At 53.7% G+C, this 20116-nt stretch overlaps 7 protein-coding genes across 7 annotated transcripts; 5 read left to right on the top strand and 2 right to left on the bottom strand.

The window, feature by feature from the left end:
• Nucleotides 1-230: 230 nt before the first annotated feature.
• Nucleotides 231-995, top strand: RRG9 (Required for respiratory growth protein 9 mitochondrial; the record flags this gene model as incomplete). Its single annotated transcript, XM_051471145.1, has 1 exon — nucleotides 231-995. The coding sequence occupies one exon, from the start codon at nucleotides 231-233 to the stop codon at nucleotides 993-995; it is 765 nt and encodes a 254-aa protein (XP_051325355.1).
• A 2057-nt stretch (nucleotides 996-3052) lies between these two features.
• On the top strand, nucleotides 3053-4088 carry J4E85_006909 (uncharacterized protein; the record flags this gene model as incomplete). The annotated part of the gene is made up of 2 exons (XM_051471144.1): nucleotides 3053-3149; nucleotides 3847-4088. The coding sequence occupies 2 exons, from the start codon at nucleotides 3053-3055 to the stop codon at nucleotides 4086-4088; spliced, it is 339 nt and encodes a 112-aa protein (XP_051325354.1).
• A 485-nt stretch (nucleotides 4089-4573) lies between these two features.
• On the bottom strand, nucleotides 4574-6443 carry J4E85_006908 (uncharacterized protein; the record flags this gene model as incomplete). The annotated part of the gene is made up of 3 exons (XM_051471143.1): nucleotides 4574-5517; nucleotides 5565-5667; nucleotides 5715-6443. The coding sequence occupies 3 exons, from the start codon at nucleotides 6441-6443 to the stop codon at nucleotides 4574-4576; spliced, it is 1776 nt and encodes a 591-aa protein (XP_051325353.1).
• Nucleotides 6444-8494: 2051 nt separating this feature from the next.
• On the top strand, nucleotides 8495-11466 carry J4E85_006907 (uncharacterized protein; the record flags this gene model as incomplete). The annotated part of the gene is made up of 3 exons (XM_051471142.1): nucleotides 8495-8691; nucleotides 8739-8812; nucleotides 8858-11466. 3 exons carry the CDS (start codon nucleotides 8495-8497, stop codon nucleotides 11464-11466), a joined length of 2880 nt encoding a protein of 959 aa, XP_051325352.1.
• A 1229-nt stretch (nucleotides 11467-12695) lies between these two features.
• J4E85_006906 (uncharacterized protein) lies at nucleotides 12696-13833 on the top strand (the record flags this gene model as incomplete). The annotated part of the gene is made up of 2 exons (XM_051471141.1): nucleotides 12696-13058; nucleotides 13120-13833. The coding sequence occupies 2 exons, from the start codon at nucleotides 12696-12698 to the stop codon at nucleotides 13831-13833; spliced, it is 1077 nt and encodes a 358-aa protein (XP_051325351.1).
• Nucleotides 13834-14245: 412 nt separating this feature from the next.
• J4E85_006905 (uncharacterized protein) lies at nucleotides 14246-15427 on the bottom strand (the record flags this gene model as incomplete). The annotated part of the gene is made up of 4 exons (XM_051471140.1): nucleotides 14246-15119; nucleotides 15170-15253; nucleotides 15299-15331; nucleotides 15381-15427. 4 exons carry the CDS (start codon nucleotides 15425-15427, stop codon nucleotides 14246-14248), a joined length of 1038 nt encoding a protein of 345 aa, XP_051325350.1.
• A 2606-nt stretch (nucleotides 15428-18033) lies between these two features.
• J4E85_006904 (uncharacterized protein) lies at nucleotides 18034-19932 on the top strand (the record flags this gene model as incomplete). The annotated part of the gene is given in 3 exon segments (XM_051471139.1): nucleotides 18034-19315; nucleotides 19362-19825; nucleotides 19840-19932. The coding sequence occupies 3 exon segments, from the start codon at nucleotides 18034-18036 to the stop codon at nucleotides 19930-19932; spliced, it is 1839 nt and encodes a 612-aa protein (XP_051325349.1).
• Between the last annotated feature and the right edge of the window lie 184 nt (nucleotides 19933-20116).

Genomic DNA, 20116 nt, shown 5'->3' with positions numbered 1-20116 from the left:
GAGTAGCAGCGACGTGAGCGAATCTTGGTTCCAAGAAAAGACGTGGAAACTTTTTATTCGTTAGTGTCGTCGCCTTGACACATTGAAACATTCGGTTTACAAGTCTATGACTGTGATGTTAGTGTTAGAGTGCATGTTAGTCGCCCGCCTGTGGCAAGAGGTGAAGGTCCGTGCGATAGCCTAAGGAACTTCGGAAGGAAAGCACTATCGATACTCAAACACCAACAACCATGAGCTGCCACAATTGCGCCAGAACGACGCTGACCCTGTTCATCCGCTCCTTCGTAAACACCGAGCAAATCCTCGTTGCTCGACGACCGCTACTCCGTCCGCAACAATCGCGGTTCTCGACCGATGCGCGCCGACTACGCAAAGTAGGGCCTATAATACCCACCGCCGAACCACAAATAGCGGAACCAAAACAGGCCGAGATAGAAGATGCTCTCACGGGAGAGTTCGAACGAGAACGAAGGCGCGAGCGCCCAGCGTGGGCTGTACAAAAGGAAGCGCTGAAAGAGAAGCTGGGAGGCGAGGCATGGAGCCCGCGCAAGAAGTTGTCGCCCGACACGATGGAAGGCATACGGCATCTGCACAGCACACAACCCGATAAATTCACTACACCCGTCCTCGCGCAACACTTCAAAGTCTCGCCCGAAGCCATCCGCCGCATACTGAAGAGCAAGTGGCAACCCTCCGATGCAGAATACGAAGCGAGGATGGAGAGGTGGAACAAGCGCGGAGAGAGGATATGGTCCAACTTAGTAGAGATGGGCGTCAAGCCACCGAAGAAGTGGAGAGAGATGGGTGTTGGTCGGGCTGAGAATGGAGAGGCGCCCAGGTGGAAGTCAAGAGATCGGAATCAGGTGGATGTTAGGGACAGCGTCCACGACGACTTTAAGGACTATGTTCCGGACGAAGAGCTTATACCGACTGTCGGCAAGTCTGGTAGGTCGAAACCGACGACCAGCCGTGTGCCGCTATTTGAGAGACTATAAACGGAGGGTTTTGGCATGCGCAGGTTTCAATCTCAGAAATGTACATGACATACGAAAACCTCGTCTGAACGAATGTAACCGTTTTGGACTCACGGCTTCAACATGGACATTCGGCTACACAGCCTTGTGCAGCCTTGTCACAAGCAAACATGCGATCAAGGATCCTAACGACTGCAAGGCCCGGTTCATTTGCTCGAGCAATCAGAATCGCCCCAAATCTGCTCTCCACATAGCTAGCCTGTGTGTTTAGGGACCTGAAACTTCTGGTCGTCTCTCAGTCTTTCGATGATTTACATTCTCGGCCTTCCCAGCAAGCGATCTGTGTGTATTGGGTATAATCGATCCATATACAACTTCCAAACTCCATCACCACGCTCTTGTCATTGGTGTTCTTTCTGTCTTTCCATACACCTGAGCAAAATTCGACGATGTTGCATATGGCTGCTGGACAGCGAGGTCGCGCCTTGCCATAATGAGATGTTTGAACCTATTATAGTGGGGTGTTGCATGTCCTTGACTCCTTAGCATGGTTCACATAATACTCATCAAGCCACAAATCTGCTGTTGATAACGAGTGGTCAGGACTCCGAGTCTTCAACCATAATACTGGGAGGCATCAACAAGATATGGACAACTGCATGTCTCCACCTCCTCCAGACATCCCTGGCTTAGCTTATCTTGGCTGAGGCAATCCAATGCTTCGCGGCTCCTGTACACCAAATAAACAGATGGCGCAGGTGGATCTCGATCAGTGCTCTTTGCTTTCTGGAGACTACTATCTTCCAACCTCACTTAAGAACTAATCACGTCTCAAGGACACTGGACTTCATAACCTTCTGCAAAGCATTGAGTGCTATCAGCAATAGATGTTAGACTCTGGGCAGCAAGGGAAGAGGCGCAGCATCACCACGTCACCCTTCGGTAACAGCTCCGGCTGAGGAGGCTACTTGAGCTCCACAAGCCTCCGATTTCTGGATCGGCTACAGGGCGCGTGCAGGCCACAGCAGAAACGTTCACTGAACAGAGAGCCTGGCGGGGATGGTGTAGTGGGTGGTGGACCGGGCGCAAGGCCCGTGAGCTTCGACATGACAGCGAATATACGAAGCCTGCGATCTTCGAAACCATTACAGAGCGGTGGATGCAGACCACAGCAGACGCGCTCACCCAAAGGAGAGTCTGGCGAGGATGGTGTAGTGGGCGGTGGACCGGGCGCAAGGCGCAACACAAGCTCCGGGGGGTTCGGGAGCTCAAAGGAGGTCGATCGGCGTCGATCCTTTTATGGGTCTCATGTTTGGAGTAGCGTGGAAGTCTCGCTTCCATAAACCCTGCGCCGTTTACATGCGGGCAACGATGCGCTAAGTAATGCGACCATTTCTTTTAACTTTCACGTTGTACCGCCGCAAAGACCAGCCAATCACCCATCATACAAGCCGTTGGAAGGATGCAACGACGCCATTCACGTGATTGATGTAGCACTGATCCTGTTGAACCGCGCGCGCGCCTTCTCGTTTAAGCTCGTCCTGGACCGGTCAGGACGAGAGACCGTCTTGTGGATATAACCCAGAAAATGTACGTGCTCGAAGCCTGCGTCGCAATAAAAGGGATTGTCTCCCAGCAGGTCAAACAATGTCCACCCAAGCTCTGAACATCTCTACTCGAACCATCGTCAGCCATTCCTTTATATTACCACTACCATCACCCTGTCGTTACAATCAACATGGCATGCCCATACCCATACCTACTCTTCTTACTCGCGTTCCCAGCAAATGGCATCGCATTCCCAACGCTGCACACAATATTACATCGACAAGCGACCGTTTCCACCGAGCATCCATCGACCGTCTGGTCCAATGAGGTCATCTTCACGTTGATCGGCGTCTGTGTAGCTGTGGTCGGCATCTTGCTTGGACTGATCTCCTCGCCCCAGCTGCGGCAGTGGTTATGCAAGCCATTCAGATGTAAGTGACCAACATATCCAGCAGTACCAGCCTACTTCCTTGCTATGTAATACCACAGTCTGACATCTCGCTCGGTTAGACTTCTCGAAGACAAGAAGAATGGAACGATCGCGACAGCGTATGGACACCCGCCGACAGTTTCAAGAAGAGTACAACGAATACCTTGAGTTCAGGAACTTCCTCGAACTACGGGAAGGTATAGCCAGCCCCAGTCAATCTTGGTAACATTCGATCATATAGAAACATAAAGATGGGGCGTTGTAGTCGAAGGAGTTTCGTTTTCTTCCATGTCAGAACATCTATTTACGTCGTGTAGTCACTAGCCAAGCAACATAGTACCACCAAAAGCAACGAAGTGTGACCGAGGACACGCAGTTCTCTACACCTCGTACAACGTCTTTTCGTACCAAAAAGCTTAAACAAGTGAACTTTCTCGCGCACCGCCACACATTTCATTGGGATAAGATGACCAGCCACAGAGGAGGCCCTTTTCACTTTCACAACAAATATAGCTGTGTGTGTACGCGTACAAGTAATACATGCATTCACACAGCTGATACAACAAGAAAGTCGTTCACCCACCTCCCTTTCCCCAAGACATATTCCCTTGTTCCCGTTCATCTACTAAACATTGTTTGCTGTAGTTAACGACAATCAAAGCAACCACAAAGAGAAGGCTTCCAACAGCCCATTGCTAGTCAGTACAACTCTTCAACCACTACTCATCATGTCGTCTAACACCTCCACCGCACCTGCAGCACATTCTCACATCCAGTTTGGCGCTACTCCTCACCGAGAAACTATACCGCGATACCCTTCTTCTTATCAACATAGCACTCGTACCACTCACTCAGCTCACTCTACTCACTCCACCCAATCTGCAACTTCTCCAGCTGGAAACATGTCGCAGTCCTCATCATCAGCAAAACCAGCCCAAGACTTCACAGACATACTGCCACAACAGCAGCTGAAGTCCATGTCTGATCTCGACAAAGAAGAAGAAGCACGGCTGGCAAAGACACATCGCGCCAAGGCCGTGAAGATGGGTGTGGGGATCTGTCGGTGGGTTGGGAAGTTGGCTAGTACTAAGGCGAAGAATGAGGGTAGGGGAAAGAAGGACGAGGAAGCTAAGTAGAAGAGGAGGGGTCAGAACAGCAGAATGGTGTATGGATGAGAGGAAAGTGTTGAAATGCACATGTCCTTTATACCAACTTCGACTATCCAAGTAATATGTATATGTGGGATTGGCTTTTATATTTCATGAATTGAGTGACTTTGCATCGCGAGATGGTAACGGCAAGAGCAGGTGTCAAGTTTTTCCAAAAAGCCTGCGCAGTATATTGTACAGCGACCGTCCTTTTCGACAAAATAACCAGGCAAGGAGATGGTAACAGCAAAACAGGGTATGTGACGAAACCATTACAGATTCTCAAAAACAACACGACTTCTTCCTAAACCAGATATACACCGAAAGCAGAAAAGAAATACCTGCAACGACCGGGGAACTCGGGGTATATGTCGTAAAGTCATAAATTCGGTGGGCGCAATGCGAGCCCGTCATCTAGCAATGTGACAGACTAGTAGCGACAGGTGTAGTCGTAGCATGTTTTCTCATCTTCCCTAGTTCCACCTCGATCGCGGGTAATCATCGTCGTCGTACACCGATCGGGCCTGAGAGTCGAAAGATGCACCCATGCCATTGGTACCGCTTCGTTGGCGGGTGTGCCTCTTGTTATCAGATTCCCGGCGGCGATGGGGATCATCTGCGGGATTGTGCATGTTGGAAGCGTAGTAGTTGCTGGGGATATCGCGCACCGTGGGATCAGACTGAGTGCCGAAGTTGGAGAAGCTTGGGCTTCGCGGCCGGACGTTCGGGCCACGAGGGGGAGGTGGCTGCTGGTGGTAGTGAGCGTCCGTAGGAGGAGGACCCCACGGTCCCTGACCGGCATTCGATTGCGCGCGTCGACGCTTCTCGTTGGCGGAAGTATCAGAGTAGGTGCTGGAGCTCATGTCTTCGGTATAGGATTTTCCGCCACCAGGAGCGGCTGAGTAAGGCTTGCGCTCCCGCTCGATAGGTACGGATGTAGACATTGGCTCATCTTCAAAGTCCATTGGCCTCACTTCGGGCCTCGAGGAATATGGACTACGTTCGCGTTCAAGACTGGGCCCTGGGGGAGGGGCTTGGGTCTTGGGCGGCGGCGGTGGGAAGGTAGGTGCCTTACGAAGCGGCCCAACACCCTCAGCGGACAAGGCTGCAGCGCATCTTTGCTGCGCGTGTAGGTTCTCGATGGTCGGGAACATCCTACGAGGAAGTTCTTTCGGGAACCGTTCCTTCCGATCGTCTGCGTTGCTGATCGGCATGTCCAAGATGGCCTTTACTAATCGTTCGTACTCTGTGTCGGGATATGCCTGGATCATGGTCGTCATCCATTCCTGGAAGCCTTCGGGAGTAAGCGCAGGGATGTAAGGCGCTTCTGCGGGATGTTCTTGGATGAGATGGTGCTGGCATCGCATGTCGCGGTATACTTTGGAAAGAGCGGAATACGAGAGGTCTCCAAAGATGGCTGCATATATTAGCATGTGTTGAGAGCATGAGCATGCGCCTGCTTACTTTGCCATGGATAGATTTCATCTTTGAGCTTGACCTCCTCATAGAACTTGAGCATCTTGGCCGGGGAGATGACCAGACTGTGCTTGGGTTCGTAGTCTTCGATCTATATTGTCGTTAGCGCATGATCTCTCCGTCATCCTGAATACGCACCAAGTGCAGAGCCAGTCCACGCAAGAGCTGGCCAAGGCGAGGCAAAGGCTGACCGTCTGGCTCGAACAGTCGCTGCCACATCTTCTCGATCGGGGTATAGTCTTCGGTCATCATCCTGGGCGCGGGGCCCGGTCGCGCAGATGGCCGTTCTCGCTCTACTGGTGCGCTTCGCTCAGGACGCGGGGTAGGCAGGTCGCTATTGCCATCCAGCAGTGGGTCGCGATACAAAGGGTCGCGCTCGGGAGACTGCTGGCTTGGAAAGTCGGTGCGCTTTGGAGATGGCGGGGTGTACACGTCTCGAGGCGGAATCGAGTTGGATGTCGACACTGGCGAGGGCGGGACCCATTGCTGCGGGGAGACGGGAATGTTTTGTGCTTGTGTAGCACCAGCCATGCCGCTTGATTTGATCTCGTCCAAGACGGACCTCTTCACTTGCTCCGTAATCTGAGCAATGAGATCTGGGTCGACAACGCGCGCAGCATCAGACTTGTCGAAGGCATGTCCGATGGCATTCTTCAGTGGCTGCTGGATGGGCTGCGAGCCACTGTCGAAACTGCGGCGGTCCCAGGCAGGACTGGAGTCACGAGGCTGAGAGTCGGAGGCATTGGTGCCAGTGCGAGACTTGGGTCTTGTGCCATAGTCGGGGCTTCTCCCGCGGTCGTAGTATTGTTTGTCAAAGGGCGATACGTAGGAAGCGTGGTGAGGGTCGGGTTGGTCGCGGTAGGCCATGCTGGAGCCCAATGGCAGGCGCTCGGGAGCCCCTGCAGTATGACGTTGCGAGGTGAGAGTTGTCGAGTAGGCGACCGTTTGTGGAGCGCAGCGAATAGGTGCTGCTGCTATTGCAGAAATCCCATGCACGCGCGACAGTGACAGGTTGCTGGAGAGGACTAGCAAAATGGAGATGTGGGCACGGAAGAAAGAAGACGTTGGCAGAAAGGCTGTGGTGACAAACACGGCTCAGCCCGGTGGATTGCGGGCTTTTCGTTTTCTAAGGCAGCGATACCCTGGGCAGAGGGAGTGTGAGGAGGGCAACAAGCAGCAGGTCGGACAAGCGTGTCTTGAAGGGGGTTTGACTGGCTGTGAAAGGCCATGTTCTACGTGCAGTGCCGTCGACGTGCCGCACCGCAGGCTGGGTGCAGGGCGAGTGCTGCGTCATACGCAGGCCTGGGAATAGCAGGACGTCATCACGTCTATTTGCAGTCGACCCCAGCCGAGGGGCAGAGACGGGCAGGATCTTCAGGACAGGCAGAGGATCTTCAGGAGCAGAGGATTGGGGCATAGGATTGGGGGCACGATGAGCGCGGACTGGCGGTAATTATGTTTGTTTGGTTTAGTAGTCGTCATTTCTAGCGCACGTTGAGCGCGGTAGCGACAGCTGTCAGTGACGGCCATGTTCCGCTCGTTTGCATGCCTTTTGTTTCAACCACACGGCGCTGCCAGCTGCTGGCCACTGCGCGCAGGTCACGGCATGACAGTCAACCCATTCATCCCCGTCTACCTTATGAGAAACAGCGCAAAAGGGGTGCCGAGCCGGTGGCATGAGGACGCCTTATCAGACGGCCGGCTTATGCGCATCGGGGCGGTTACGGGCTCATACAAGAGGAGCCGAACACGACCTGTACTACAAATAAAGCAAGTTCAGACATAGCATTGATATTCGCACTGCACGTGTCTATATCCTAGACTAGCATGAATAATAAATTCTTGTTGCTCTCTATTGTGTATTGTAGTAGGTGATCTGTTCAAGTTCCCACAGTACGGTGCCGGTGGGGCGCGAGTGACGAGCAGTGAGGCGGCTGAAGTGAGACAGTGTGCGTGAGAACAGGCGCAGAACCAGTGAAGCAGCACAGCATGCGTAGGCGCCAGTTATCTTCATGTTGCCTGTCCACGCGTTGCAGCGGTCTGTAACGCGCCAGGCAGAGTCAGCAAACAGAAACACGAGGTCGAGCAGAATGGCAGATAGATGACAAGTGACAGGTACCGGGATGGATACAGGGCCTGCAACTATTTCCAGCTGGCGAGGCAGTCCCTGAACATCTTTGCGAGGCGGCCAAGATTATATTAAGTCGGTCTGCGGTGAGGCAGATGCGGGCTAGTCGCTAACGGCGCCGGAGCCCCATGCATACAAGCGCCCGCTGGCCCAACACGCGACGATCGACGGCTGCGTGCAAAGCAACGGGTGCATGAAGCTCAACACGCGTCTTTGATGAGGGCGCGGGAGGCTACTTGAGTGACTGTCGTGTGTCGCTGGGTGCGCTGATAGCGACAATGCCGTGTGGGCGCGCCGTCAGTGGCAGCGCCGAGTTGGGGCGCGTGCGATTGGCGGAGTGCCGTGACCCCAAACCCGCTAGCGTTTCAGGCTTGGAGCCATGGCAAAAGGTGTCTCCGCGCTCGCGCTGGCCCTCAGCAGACGACGGGATCATCCTCTGTTTCGAGCCCGCGTCTTGTTTCTGCCCTCGTCGACCTCTCCGAGCCAGCATCCCGGGCGCCCGTGTACGCCGCAATAAAGAAGCCCGAAACCCCCATTCCACAAAGACAAGGCCGTCCGCCCGCAACCCACCCCAACTCCACGACGCCGGAGACCCGCAGCCAACACCGCATCCTACCACACCCTACATTCCGCAGCGCCCTCTGTTTACGACCCTCTTCTATCCTGGCACGCGTAGCAACCATAATGCATATATGAGATAGCGTGAACAGACCGACCGACCGACGTACGACAACCGCCCTACCTCCTACCTAATTAGTCTACCACTCTTGAACATCGAACACCCGCACACATGGCCATGCTCGCCGCAAAGTCTCCGTATCCCGCGCCCTCGATGAGTGGGAGTGCCTCGCAGTCGTCCGCCCAATACAACGGCGGCCTCTCCGGCTACCGCAGCCATGCCTCAAATACACGGGCCGAGCAGTCCATGTTTGCTTCTCCCACCGAGTCAGAGTTCTCGGAGATATACGACGCTCCCGACGCCATCAGGTGAGCCTCACAGCTGCCAGCCACATGTCCATCACTAACATGGACAGACATTGGGACGAGGACAAAGTTGGTGACTGGCTGAAGCGCATCAACTGCGCCCAGTATGTCGACCTCTTCAAGCGTATGTCACCAAGCCCATCATGCTAGCGACCACTGACATCCCCAGACAACCACATCAACGGCGAGAACCTCATGGAGATGGACCAGACCCACCTCAAGGACATGGGCATCAAGAAGGTCGGCGACCGCGTCCGCATCGGCTCGCAAGCCAAGCAGCTGCGCAACAAGGAGTACAAGAAAGCCTCAAGACGCACATCAAATAGGCAATCGCTAGCCACGCTCGACAACGCCGCATACACTCCGCCATCCTCTGGCTCTCCCCGCCCGCTCTACTCTGCACGATCGAATCCTCCCGTCTCCAACTCGAATCCCGTCAGCTCGCGGACCGAGAAGCGCATGTCGAGACAGATCATGAACTCCGACCTGAGCAGCTTCGCATACGGTGCCAAACCTCCCTCGCGTCCCGCGTCTCCTCTTGTCGACCAAGAGACCCGGAACCTTCGGTCACAACGGCAGGGAGGAATGAACAGCCCCAAGGAGCTTGGCAACAAGACATACGGCGCGCATCCCCTCAGTGCTTCCAGCAGCTCCGTCAACATCGCTTCCCAGTTCTCGCGCAACCAACGCACTACACCCACCGAAACACCACAGACAGCCCGCTTCGCCCACCACGTTCGTGCGAGTCCTAGCGTGGACAGTGCCACCAACAGCGCCATCTTGCCACACGACAAGGCGCTAGTCCGTGTTATCTACGATGGCGGACGCACCTCAGTCGTGAACATCGAAGGCTGCAAGACGGCCGAGGAGGTCATGCTGAAGACCCTGACCAAGGGCCACCTCAACACCGCCCATGTCAAGAACTACTGCTTCTACATTCTCAACAGCCCAGAGCCAGACCCATCGCTATCTGAACGCTTGAGTGACATCGAGCTCTTCAGACTCGTCAAGGATGCCAACAGACACGAAAGAGGCCGGTTAATACTTCGCAAGGTTCACGCTGGTGAGCCGGATGAAGACCAACTGAAGGCTGCGGCTGGCATCTACGCGCAACAGAACTTCCAGCAGAGTTCCACCGTCTACGTACCGTCAAGCAACCGCAGCCAGATCAAGATTGAGAAGCTCACGGGCGAGTCGCTTGCTGCTGTCAGCTACCCTCTATCACCAACATCCGCGAGAGAACGAGAACGCCACATCAACTCAACAGCCCAGAATCTGGAAGGACCCTCTGATCCAAACAGGTCACCAGTCTTCCAAGCTCGTGCCCGGAAACTAAAGCAGTTCTACGGTGCTCGACCTCCCAGCGAGCTCATTACATCCGACCTGACCTCCTACTTCCCTGACGTCGGAAAAGATGAGATTGACAAGACCGTCCGCATGTCGATACGTCGCTCTCACCGACTCAGCCGCGCAGCCTCGCGTCTATCGATGGCATCCAACTTCAGCGTTGCTTCCAGCCTGAAGGATGCGCCGCCACTACCATCCATCGCCGACACTTGGCTCCAAGGTGGTGCTCAAGCCCGCCCACTTCGCCCACTTTCGGTCATGCGACTTGGTCTGCCCAACCAATCTGGGTACCGTGACTCTATGGCATCTTCTGTTCTGGAACCTCTAGACGAGGAGTCACCTCTCGAACCCAACCGAAAATCATATGTGTCGTTTGGTGGTGAATCGGATACCCTTGCCATTACAGACCCGGAGGGCAACACCACTCTACAATCCTACTTCGACGACGGGGGTAGCAGCCTTACGGGTAGCAGTAGCAGCAACACCGAGAACGGCGACTCACTCAACAAACGCCTTTCTGAGGCCATTGCTGAGGATGGCGAAGAGTCAGACGATGAACTGGCCGAGTATCTCGAACAGGACTCCTGGGACAACGTCAAGTACATGAAGGGAGCTCTCATCGGACAAGGTTCTTTCGGCAGCGTTTACCTTGCCCTACATGCCGTCACCGGTGAGCTCATGGCCGTCAAGCAGGTCGAGCTTCCTTCTGTAGCTGGCGCCTCCCAGATGGACAGCAGGAAGACAAACATGGTGGAAGCCCTGAAACACGAGATCGGCCTGCTACGAGAACTCAAGCACAAGAACATCGTGCAGTACCTTGGCTCCAACTCAGATGAGAGCCATCTCAACATTTTCCTCGAGTACGTCCCAGGTGGTTCCGTGGCAACCATGCTGGTGAACTACGGCCCGCTCGGCGAATCCCTCATCCAGAACTTCGTACGCCAGATTCTGACCGGTCTTTCGTACCTTCACTCCCGGGATATCATCCATCGCGACATCAAGGGTGCAAACATCCTCGTCGACAACAAGGGCTCAGTCAAGATTTCCGACTTCGGTATCTCCAAGCGCATTGAAGCCTCTACACTGGGTGGCGGCAAGAAGGGAGCTCAGCGCGTCTCCCTTCAAGGTTCAGTCTTCTGGATGGCACCAGAAGTCGTTCGACAGACAGCCTACACCCGCAAAGCCGATATCTGGTCGCTCGGCTGCCTGGTTGTCGAGATGTTTACGGGAAGCCACCCGCATCCCAACTGCACTCAACTGCAAGCCATCTTTAAGATCGGTGGTAGTGGTGATGCCAGCCCTACCATTCCAGACAACGCTGGCGACGATGCTCGAACCTTCCTGGCCCAGACCTTCCTCATCGATCACGAGAAGCGTCCCAGTGCTGACGAGCTTCTCGCCAGCCATTTCATAACTAATCAGGGTGCATAAATTTTCACATACGGCGCACAACATATTTCTAGCATGGAACGGAGAAGCATCATTGGGAATTTCGTGGTATATCCTGATCATCTAGTGGTCCCCAAGGTGTTCTGTTCTTTGGGAGTTTTTCCCTTTCTAACGCCCTTAACGCTTACATGCGCGAATGATTCTGTACTATACCACTTTTCGATACGCTTTTCTAGTAGAAGGAAAGGGAGGTGCTACGCAGCATGTGCATACGCTGCTGAACTTTTAATGGGTGCTTTGGATGGGGCGCAGACAGTTTGTACTATAGCTGTCTATTAGATCTATCTCGACCCCTTCACAACCACTATCTTCGTATACATATCAAACATTGCTCTAATCCAACGAGTTTGTCTCGACCCCACGTGCTGGCCACGATGACGCGCCTTCCACAATAAAGTTCAGTGGCTGAAGCTGCCACAGTCGCATCACCACAAGCTCTACCCCACTGTCCCAGACTCCATACACACAGGAACGCAAAATCCAAACCACCGACTGTATCACCAGGGAAAAAAACTTGTAGATCGACTGCACGCCTTGCTACATCCCAATCTCCGACCTAATCCACTTCTTATACGCCTAGCTTACTCATATGTGCAGCAACGGAACTTCGGACGTCTTGGCTCAACCCCACATCCGCGCTCACATGCATCCCGCCTGACGTAGTCTAGTCTGGTCCCTCGTTCCCAATCCACTTACAGCTTTGCCCCCCAATCGCGGGTGCGGGGTAAACTTCAGCTACGTGTGGTCACGCGTTTTAGCTGTTTGCCTCGGCTTCGGTTCTTTAGGTAGTTACCTTGGGTTTGTGGATACTTCGTGCTGACGCGTGTGTTTATCGTGAGGTACAGCTGGGCATGGATGGCGGTCCGAATGTGACAAGAGTGTTATTGGTCCGGTAGATGGGTGAGGTAGTTTGTGGGTGAGGGTTGTGCACTTTTTCCGTGTGCGTAACTTCGTATCTATTGTGTTGGAAGGCCGTAGACGGGGCTGGTGTGGGGTAGAGATAGGGTCGTTAGCTAAGGGAGAGTCAGGGTAGCTCGACGCGTTATGGAGCTTGGGTGTTGGTGCGGGGAAAGGTATATGTACTGGAGGTGTCTCTCGGGTTGCTTCAATCCGTCTTCAATTAACCCATCCTGACTGCTCCTTCCCCCTCCCCGAAGCGTCTCGTCCGAACTGTCTCTACATCGAGTGGTACACTACATCAACCGTCCAACATGTCCCTTCCCTCCAAATATAAAGCCGCCATCTACGATGCGCCCGGCTCTATCTCCACCAAAATCGTCGATCTCGACATGCCCGAGCCCGGCGCCGGCGAAGTCTTGATCAATCTCACACACTCTGGTGTCTGCCATTCCGATCTAGGCGTTATGATGAACTCGTGGAAAACATTACCTTTCCCCACACAAGCCGGACAAGTCGGTGGTCACGAGGGCGTAGGCAAGATCGTAAAGATGGGACCTGGAACCGAGAACTCGGCAGTCAAGATGGGAGATCGTGTGGGTATCAAATGGATGGCGGGTATTTGTGAGACATGCGAGGCTTGTAGGGCGGGTATGGACGCTTCGTGTTTCTCAGGAGTAAGTTTTACCTATACCTATGACCAACTTCTGGACTGCGATCACTAATTCGGGTAAACAGAAAGTATCAGGATACTACACACCAGGAACCTTCCAACAATACGTCCTCTCCCCCGCAAACTACGTCACGCCCATCCCCGCCGACCTCGACTCCGCAGCCGCGGCACCGCTTCTCTGCGCAGGTGTGACCGTCTACTCCGCGCTCCGCAAGACAAACGCCGAGTCAGGTGCTTGGGTCGTGATATCGGGTGCCGGAGGCGGACTAGGTCACTTGGCCGTGCAATTCAGTGCCAGGGGAATTGGCCACCGCGTTATCGGCATCGACCACTCTTCCAAGAAAGACATCGTCATGGAAAGCGGCGCTGAGCACTTCATCCCCGTAGACGGAACAGAGAACATGGTCGAAGCTGTTCAAGCACTCACAAACGGTCTCGGCGCTCACTCCGTCGTTGTCTGCACAGCGAACAACATGGCCTACGCCCAATCTGTAGACCTACTTCGTTTCGGTGGCCGCGTTGTGTGTGTAGGTATCCCCGAGGGTGACGTCGTACCCATCAAGAGTGCGAACCCTGGTGTCATGGTCGCCAAAGCGCTGCAGATTGTTGGTTCTGCGGTAGGATCAAGGAAGGAGGCGATTGAGACGATGGAGTTTGCGGCGAGGGGTATTGTTAAGACGCATTTCAGGACGGAGAAGATGGATAAACTTTCGGATATCTTCAATGAGATGCATGCGGGCAAGCTGCAGGGTAGGGTTGTGTTGGATATGACGGCATAGGGTGGACGATTGGATTCGTGTTGAGAGAACCAGAAGTATACGGCAGTGTCATTGAATGTCATCAACTTTACGAACTGCTCAACTGCTCGTGTTCGGTAGTAGCTTTTGTAACACCTATATCTTCCGTCTAGCGTCTAACAGTTGAACTTAGTAGCCTCGAGTTATGGCTATCTATTCATCTTCCTAAATTATCCCAGTGGGATACATGAAGCAGTGTACCACGCCCGTTGAGCACCTCAATCTATGCTGCGTGCACAATCTGCAGCCACATTCATGAAAGTAATTCAATAAAAAACCGTGCTGCCAACTTATGTTCGCTTCAGAGACCAGGATCGGTGCGTTGAACAAATCGTGGAGGGAGGAGGCTGCTGTTGGACCGTCGCAGAACGCGTGTTGTTGTTGTTTGAACTGGCTAAGTCAGCGTCCTGTTAAAAGGCATGACAAGATCAGTACGACATACCTGCACCGCGTCTCGTCTGTCCCTCTCAAGATATTCCGTCCAGTCTTCTCCACCTCCTGTGGTGAACCTTTCATACCGTACCTTGACGTCTGCGCCATCATCCCTCGCACGACGGTATACCGATCCTACCATCTCATACAGATTACGTTTGATACTAGGTTCATGCAGTATCCCTCCAGGACCTGCTATCGGAGCAAGGAAGCAAAGCTCCAGCACAACAGTATGATTTGTGTAATTGAGCGTCTCCAACCCTTCTAGGCGATCAAGATACATTGCGCTTGTTGAAGGTACGTCGAGTGTGACATGTTCTGAATAGCTTGCTATTTGAGCTCTGCTCACACCCGTTGCAACGTCTTCGGCATCGTGAAAGGCGGCGTTGCTGCGAAGGTACACACGTAGATGGCGGACAAGATCGCGGAAGTATACCCCCGGCCGGATCTCGGTATTCAGTAGCTGTTTAACGTTTAGACTGGTTCTGGAGCCGCGGAAGTAGAAGGGCGTTTTGCGAAGCGCTAGGTTCTGGAATTCAGTACTGACTGATGAACCCATCACAGCGACGGAGAAACAGTAGTCATGCATGAACGGATTGAGCTCTTCGCGCATGGCTTTCGCATGCTCGCTCGCTCCAGCGCTGCCAGATTGCAATCTTCCGTTCACGATCTCGACCTTGGGATGTTCCAGTCTTGGGATGACTATCGGCTTGCTGATGTCGAAGACATGCTCGTAGATATTCTCACGGACCTCCAACGGAAGCGAAGCGTGAATCTCGCTGAGGAGCGGCGCGAGAAGCTGACCGGAGCATTGTTCAAGGTCGGCCTTGATTTGACTTGGCGGTATCAGCGACCACTTCTACGACCATAGACAAACCAGACTCACTTCGTGAAGACGCCTTTCCAATCTTGCAGCACGTTGAGCTTTTCCGATCTGGTGATGCGGGGGACCTTGATTTCATCGGCGATCCTGAGAGGTCAGTGGTAAGCCTTTGAGACAGGCTAAGGCCCATACCGCTCTTGAATTTGCTTGAGCAATCTGCTCTTCCTGAGTCTAGTCAGTAGCGTGTCTAGAAATTGCAATACGGTTGATATACTTCAGGATCGTGCGCTGCCATTGCTCTGTGCACTGGTTGGCATCCATATCTCGCTAAATGTCAATCTCCCGCCGTTGGATCTAGAGCGATCGCTAGCGTTAGTAGCGCTGGGTTGCGAAAGAAGAGATGAAGATTCAAACTTTTTCGACATCACGATGATTCTGGATCAGATACGCGGTCTCCGTTACTAGCGCAGAATACAAAGAGGGGTTCCAGCTCTGTGCGCAACGTTACACAGCGTGTAGCGTGTTGTCTTCCTCCAATAGACTATGTGTTGACTACCCGAAATGTGGGAGCGGAATACAAGACTCTCTATGCCAACCTTTGAATGTTAGCAGCCTTGACACGTTCTCACACTATCAAAGCCAGCAAGTACGACCTCCAAGCAACGGGTCGCTACGACATATAAGCGGTTGGATTGATGCCCTCTTATCTCCTTACGCGTTACAAGGCCAAGCTGACAGAAGATCTGAGAAAGGTTCCGATGATACGAGCCGAAACCACCGTCACGGATGTGACCGGCAATCAAACGATACGCAACAGGGTCGCAATCACGGACCCTCGATCATGTGCGGACTAAGAGTTGATCGGGGCACTACATGTGCGATGTCGAAGTCCGTGTGGGCCGTAGTGTGTATCACCGCGCCGGACGCCCACTCCTATTCGCATGCGCACGCCTTACACGAAGGGTCTGGAGGGGCCAGGTTTCTCCAGAGGTCTCTGATCATTCTGCTTCGGTTGAAGATATTCTGTGTAGCCAACAGCCTCACCCTGGTAAGGCCAGCACAGCTCCTTGCAGTGCGACGTCAGCGACGTCATGGTCACAGCTAGAGCGAACCTTGGATCACCGCTAGTCGTCCAAGGACCAGGCAGATGCAAATGATCAGTGATGTTGGGGTCGAGAAGCTGAAACGAGATGGAGTTCGATGCACGGTGCCGTGGGGTTTCGACATACATGAGGTGTGCCTGGTGCATCAATAAGGCGCAGTGCTTATAGAGTAGTTCGAGGCGGACGTCGTGTCCGGCACAATGGCCCCAAATTAGTGCGGCACCAGGGCTGAGCAAGCAGTCGCGCCGCAAATAGCACGGCCCCAGCGCCAAAACACAACAACCTTGGATGTCTCTGATTGCTCCCCACTGCTATGCCTCACTACAACGCATCCTTGTGATAACGTTTATTGCGCAATGAGGAGCCGTACATGTCCCGGGGGCGTGCGTCATTGGGTTTTCGCCCGCCTGCCCACCCATGCTGTCCTGTCCGCCCACTCGGAGTTGGCCTCCATCTCATCTCACTCAGCTCAGCTTTCGCCGGGCGCTGCATGCATCTTCTGTGCGGAACGCCACGGCCGGGCTATTCATGGAGCTCGGTGGTGTCTAGCAGTGCCTTAGGTTATGATTATCTTGGCTTCGGACGATATACAGTCCATGCCCTGCCACCATGCCCGAGTCACGGCTTCGATGGGAGATCCCTTATCCAACTACTCACCCTCAGCAACTCCAGACTGCTACTCGTACATTTTCTGCAGCCTAATACGTCACTAATCGACCCGCTCAAGCCCACCTGCCCATGTTGACACATTGCTCTGAGTGATCAGCCTCACCTGGCGCACTGAAGAGAAGGATGTCAGCTTTACTTAAGCTAAAGCCGAAAAAGTCAGCTACCATCTTACGCGCAGTTCCAGAAAGTACTAAAGACGATGCGGCTCTCCCCTCTCACAATCACAACACAGCGACCGAGGGTCGCAGGGACGGCAATGACGGCAACCGACCGTCGTCAGCAGGTTTGACCGTACCGTTGCCTTCAAGATCAACATCTATCTGGGGTAGGAGACGGAAGAGCATTGCTTCGGCAGTGGTCGCAACGGGAGCCAGTAATACTGCAGGTGGACTGTCGGCATCAAGCCACGCATCGCTTGTAGGCACCATCGGCACATATAAGCACGGCAAAATCCAATGGCGAAAGAAGAATCGCAAAACGGTCACTAAGCACAAGAAGAACATTCCGAGCGGGGCCAGACATCCGGCTGCGAAGCCTAAGATACAAGTGGTAATCCCTTGTGGAAAGCCACTGCCCGCTCTTCCATTCCTCGAAACGGGCCCTACCGATCTCGAAAGCCACCACGAGGTCTCGCCTCCGTCAGCAAGCCACCATCGCATACGAGATTCCATTGTATCTCCACTTGCGCATCCGCAAACACAGCACACAATCCGCCAAACCGCTCCAGTGAATACGCGATACACACCGAACCAATTCAAGAGTAGCTTCGAGTCTAACAGTTCGTGTAACGAGTCGCAAGATAGCGATGCTTCATCACTGCACAGCAACCACTCTTCAGAGACTAGCGTGGAGGTCGATAAATCTCCGACACAAGGAAGCACCTGCCAACCTTCAGCGCATCTTCCGAGTGGCCAGACCCTGGCGCCTAGAGGTACTCTACATGCTCGCTCTGAGCTCACCCTATCTTTCAACGGGAGCCAATCCCATGCACCGCCGTCGATAGCGCCCCGAGAATACATCCACCCGTCCTCTAGCGATGAGAATCTCCCCTTCCAACCAACTTGTGCTCTCCATGTAGCTCAGAGCAAGCCACGATTGAACCGAAGGTCCTCAAAGCGGAGCGGTCCGCGGCAGAACTTAGCCGCGGATGCAAGTATGGGCATGATCAACGAGGCGAAACCCTCAGGAACTGAAGCGTTTCCAATCCCTCCACGTGCGTCCAGCCCTACGTTGAGCGAGGCTGAGTTCGACCTGCACGCTCAACTGGCTTCTTCGTTTGGCAGCAACAGCGATCCTCGCATGCTTGCCCAGGATGGGACGCCCCTTGCAGAACGCAACCCTTCCTGGAGGGGCATGCGTCAGGCGTCAGCTGGAGACGGGAAGCTTATTGATACTACAGGCCAGCCCCGAAGAGATTTCGCTAATGCTGTACTGCCTGATAATCCTCCTCCGGCTGTCCCGCGTAAATCCAGCAGGCGGCGATTGGCAGCCAGGACGACTGTTGAAGTCAACCGTCTACCGCGAGACCATATCGCTTCACAGCTGAAGCGAAAGTCCTTTCGCACGAGCAGAACATTGACACTTATGATTCCGCAATACAAGCGTTCCAGTGTGGACCTGGTGTTTTCTCCGCGAGCTGTTTCTACCAAAACCACCAAACCACCCATTACGTCTGACGGAGCTGAGAAAGTCATACTCAACATCTTCCAACATCTAGATCACTTCAACGATCTTTTCGCCGCAGCCTCCATCAACCGAGGCTTCTATCGTGTGTTCAAACGTCATGAACTCGATCTCATCAAATCTACCTTGCAAAAGATGTCACCACCAGCCTGGGAGTTTAGAGAGATCGCCTTTCCTGGACACGAACTTCTACTTGCAGCAGACCTTGAGACGACACGACCTGCAGAGGAGTACACCCCAACTTCATATCTCAAGCTCCAGAAGCGAGACATCCAAGTCATCCGCACAATCAAGTTGGAGATTATGGAGAAATGCCAGTCCTTCGTACGACCAGAGATATCAGCTGCGCTCATGAGCGCCTGCCCAGCCGAGTCTGCTAGGGTTGACGATGCGTTATGGCGCATATGGACATTCTGTAAGCTATTTGGCTCGGGAAAAGGACGTGAGGAGGACATTGTTGCGCAGATGGACTGGCTCAATGGTGGTATGCTTGTCCATCAGGCGACCTGCACCTTCAGCATGATGAGCACAGACCTCATGAGCGACACATTGGTCGGTGCACCTGAGTGCTTCGGGCAAGGGAACGAAGGCGGCCTTACCGCCGAGCAACTCTTCGACATGATGGAACTATGGACCTGTCTTTCCGTCCTGCTACAAAACTTCGAAGGGCGCACAGTTCAAGCCCGACAAGCCGGTATTTACGACAACACCGACATTCGTGGTGGCGATATTGATGGCGAGGAGATGATGCTTGGTTCGTCTATCCGCTGCATAATCATGGATCTTGCTAACCAGACCAGACGAATGGATCTACCACCTCCTCACCTTTGGCCTTGATACTGTTCTCAAGCTCACTGGCCCGTTCCACCCCTCGGATCCCAAAGCCTTTGTTATTGCGGCGGAGAACGGATGGGTCAACTGGAAGCCTCCTGTGCTTGACGGTACACGACAATACTTCCTCAAAGAAGCAGCCCGACGCGTCTACGAAGACAAGATTGCGCATACCTATGCTAAGATCTCAATCCGCGACGTGCAGCGCCAACAGTCCAAGATACGTATTCAGAAACACATTGACGAACTCAAGGATCGCAAAAGGAATGGTGAGCAACGACCAATGGTTCTCAGGGAAAGACCCATGTCAGACTGGGATACTGTGATTCGAAACTTGACACGCCCTCCTCTACCACCACAAGGCCCGGGAAAGGACATCATCACTCATGTTCCGGCACTGAGATCATCTTCTGTGGAAGACATACCGACATCTGTGCCTCTTCCTAGATCGAGGTCGACATCCAGCAGAACAGCTTCACCACCTCGGCGAACTGTGGCTCAGCCTTTGCTCCCATCACCGCCCCCCTCCACAGTTCCTAGTAACCATGATCGACATAGCATTTCGTCAATCCTAGCACCTATCAGGGAACGGACACCCTCACCGCCACGTCGAACGGTTGCTCAGCCCCTTCTACCATCTCCCTCGGTCACAACAGTCCAGAGCAACCGCGATCTATACACCATGGGCAGTGTATCAAGCGCAAGCTCTCCACCCCGCCGCATG

This window comes from Alternaria conjuncta, assembly GCF_024043145.1.
Source record: "Alternaria conjuncta strain BMP 0040 chromosome Unknown scaffold_9, whole genome shotgun sequence".
Lineage (NCBI taxonomy): Eukaryota > Fungi > Ascomycota > Dothideomycetes > Pleosporales > Pleosporaceae > Alternaria > Alternaria conjuncta.
This window is presented reverse-complemented; position numbering and strand designations above follow the sequence as displayed.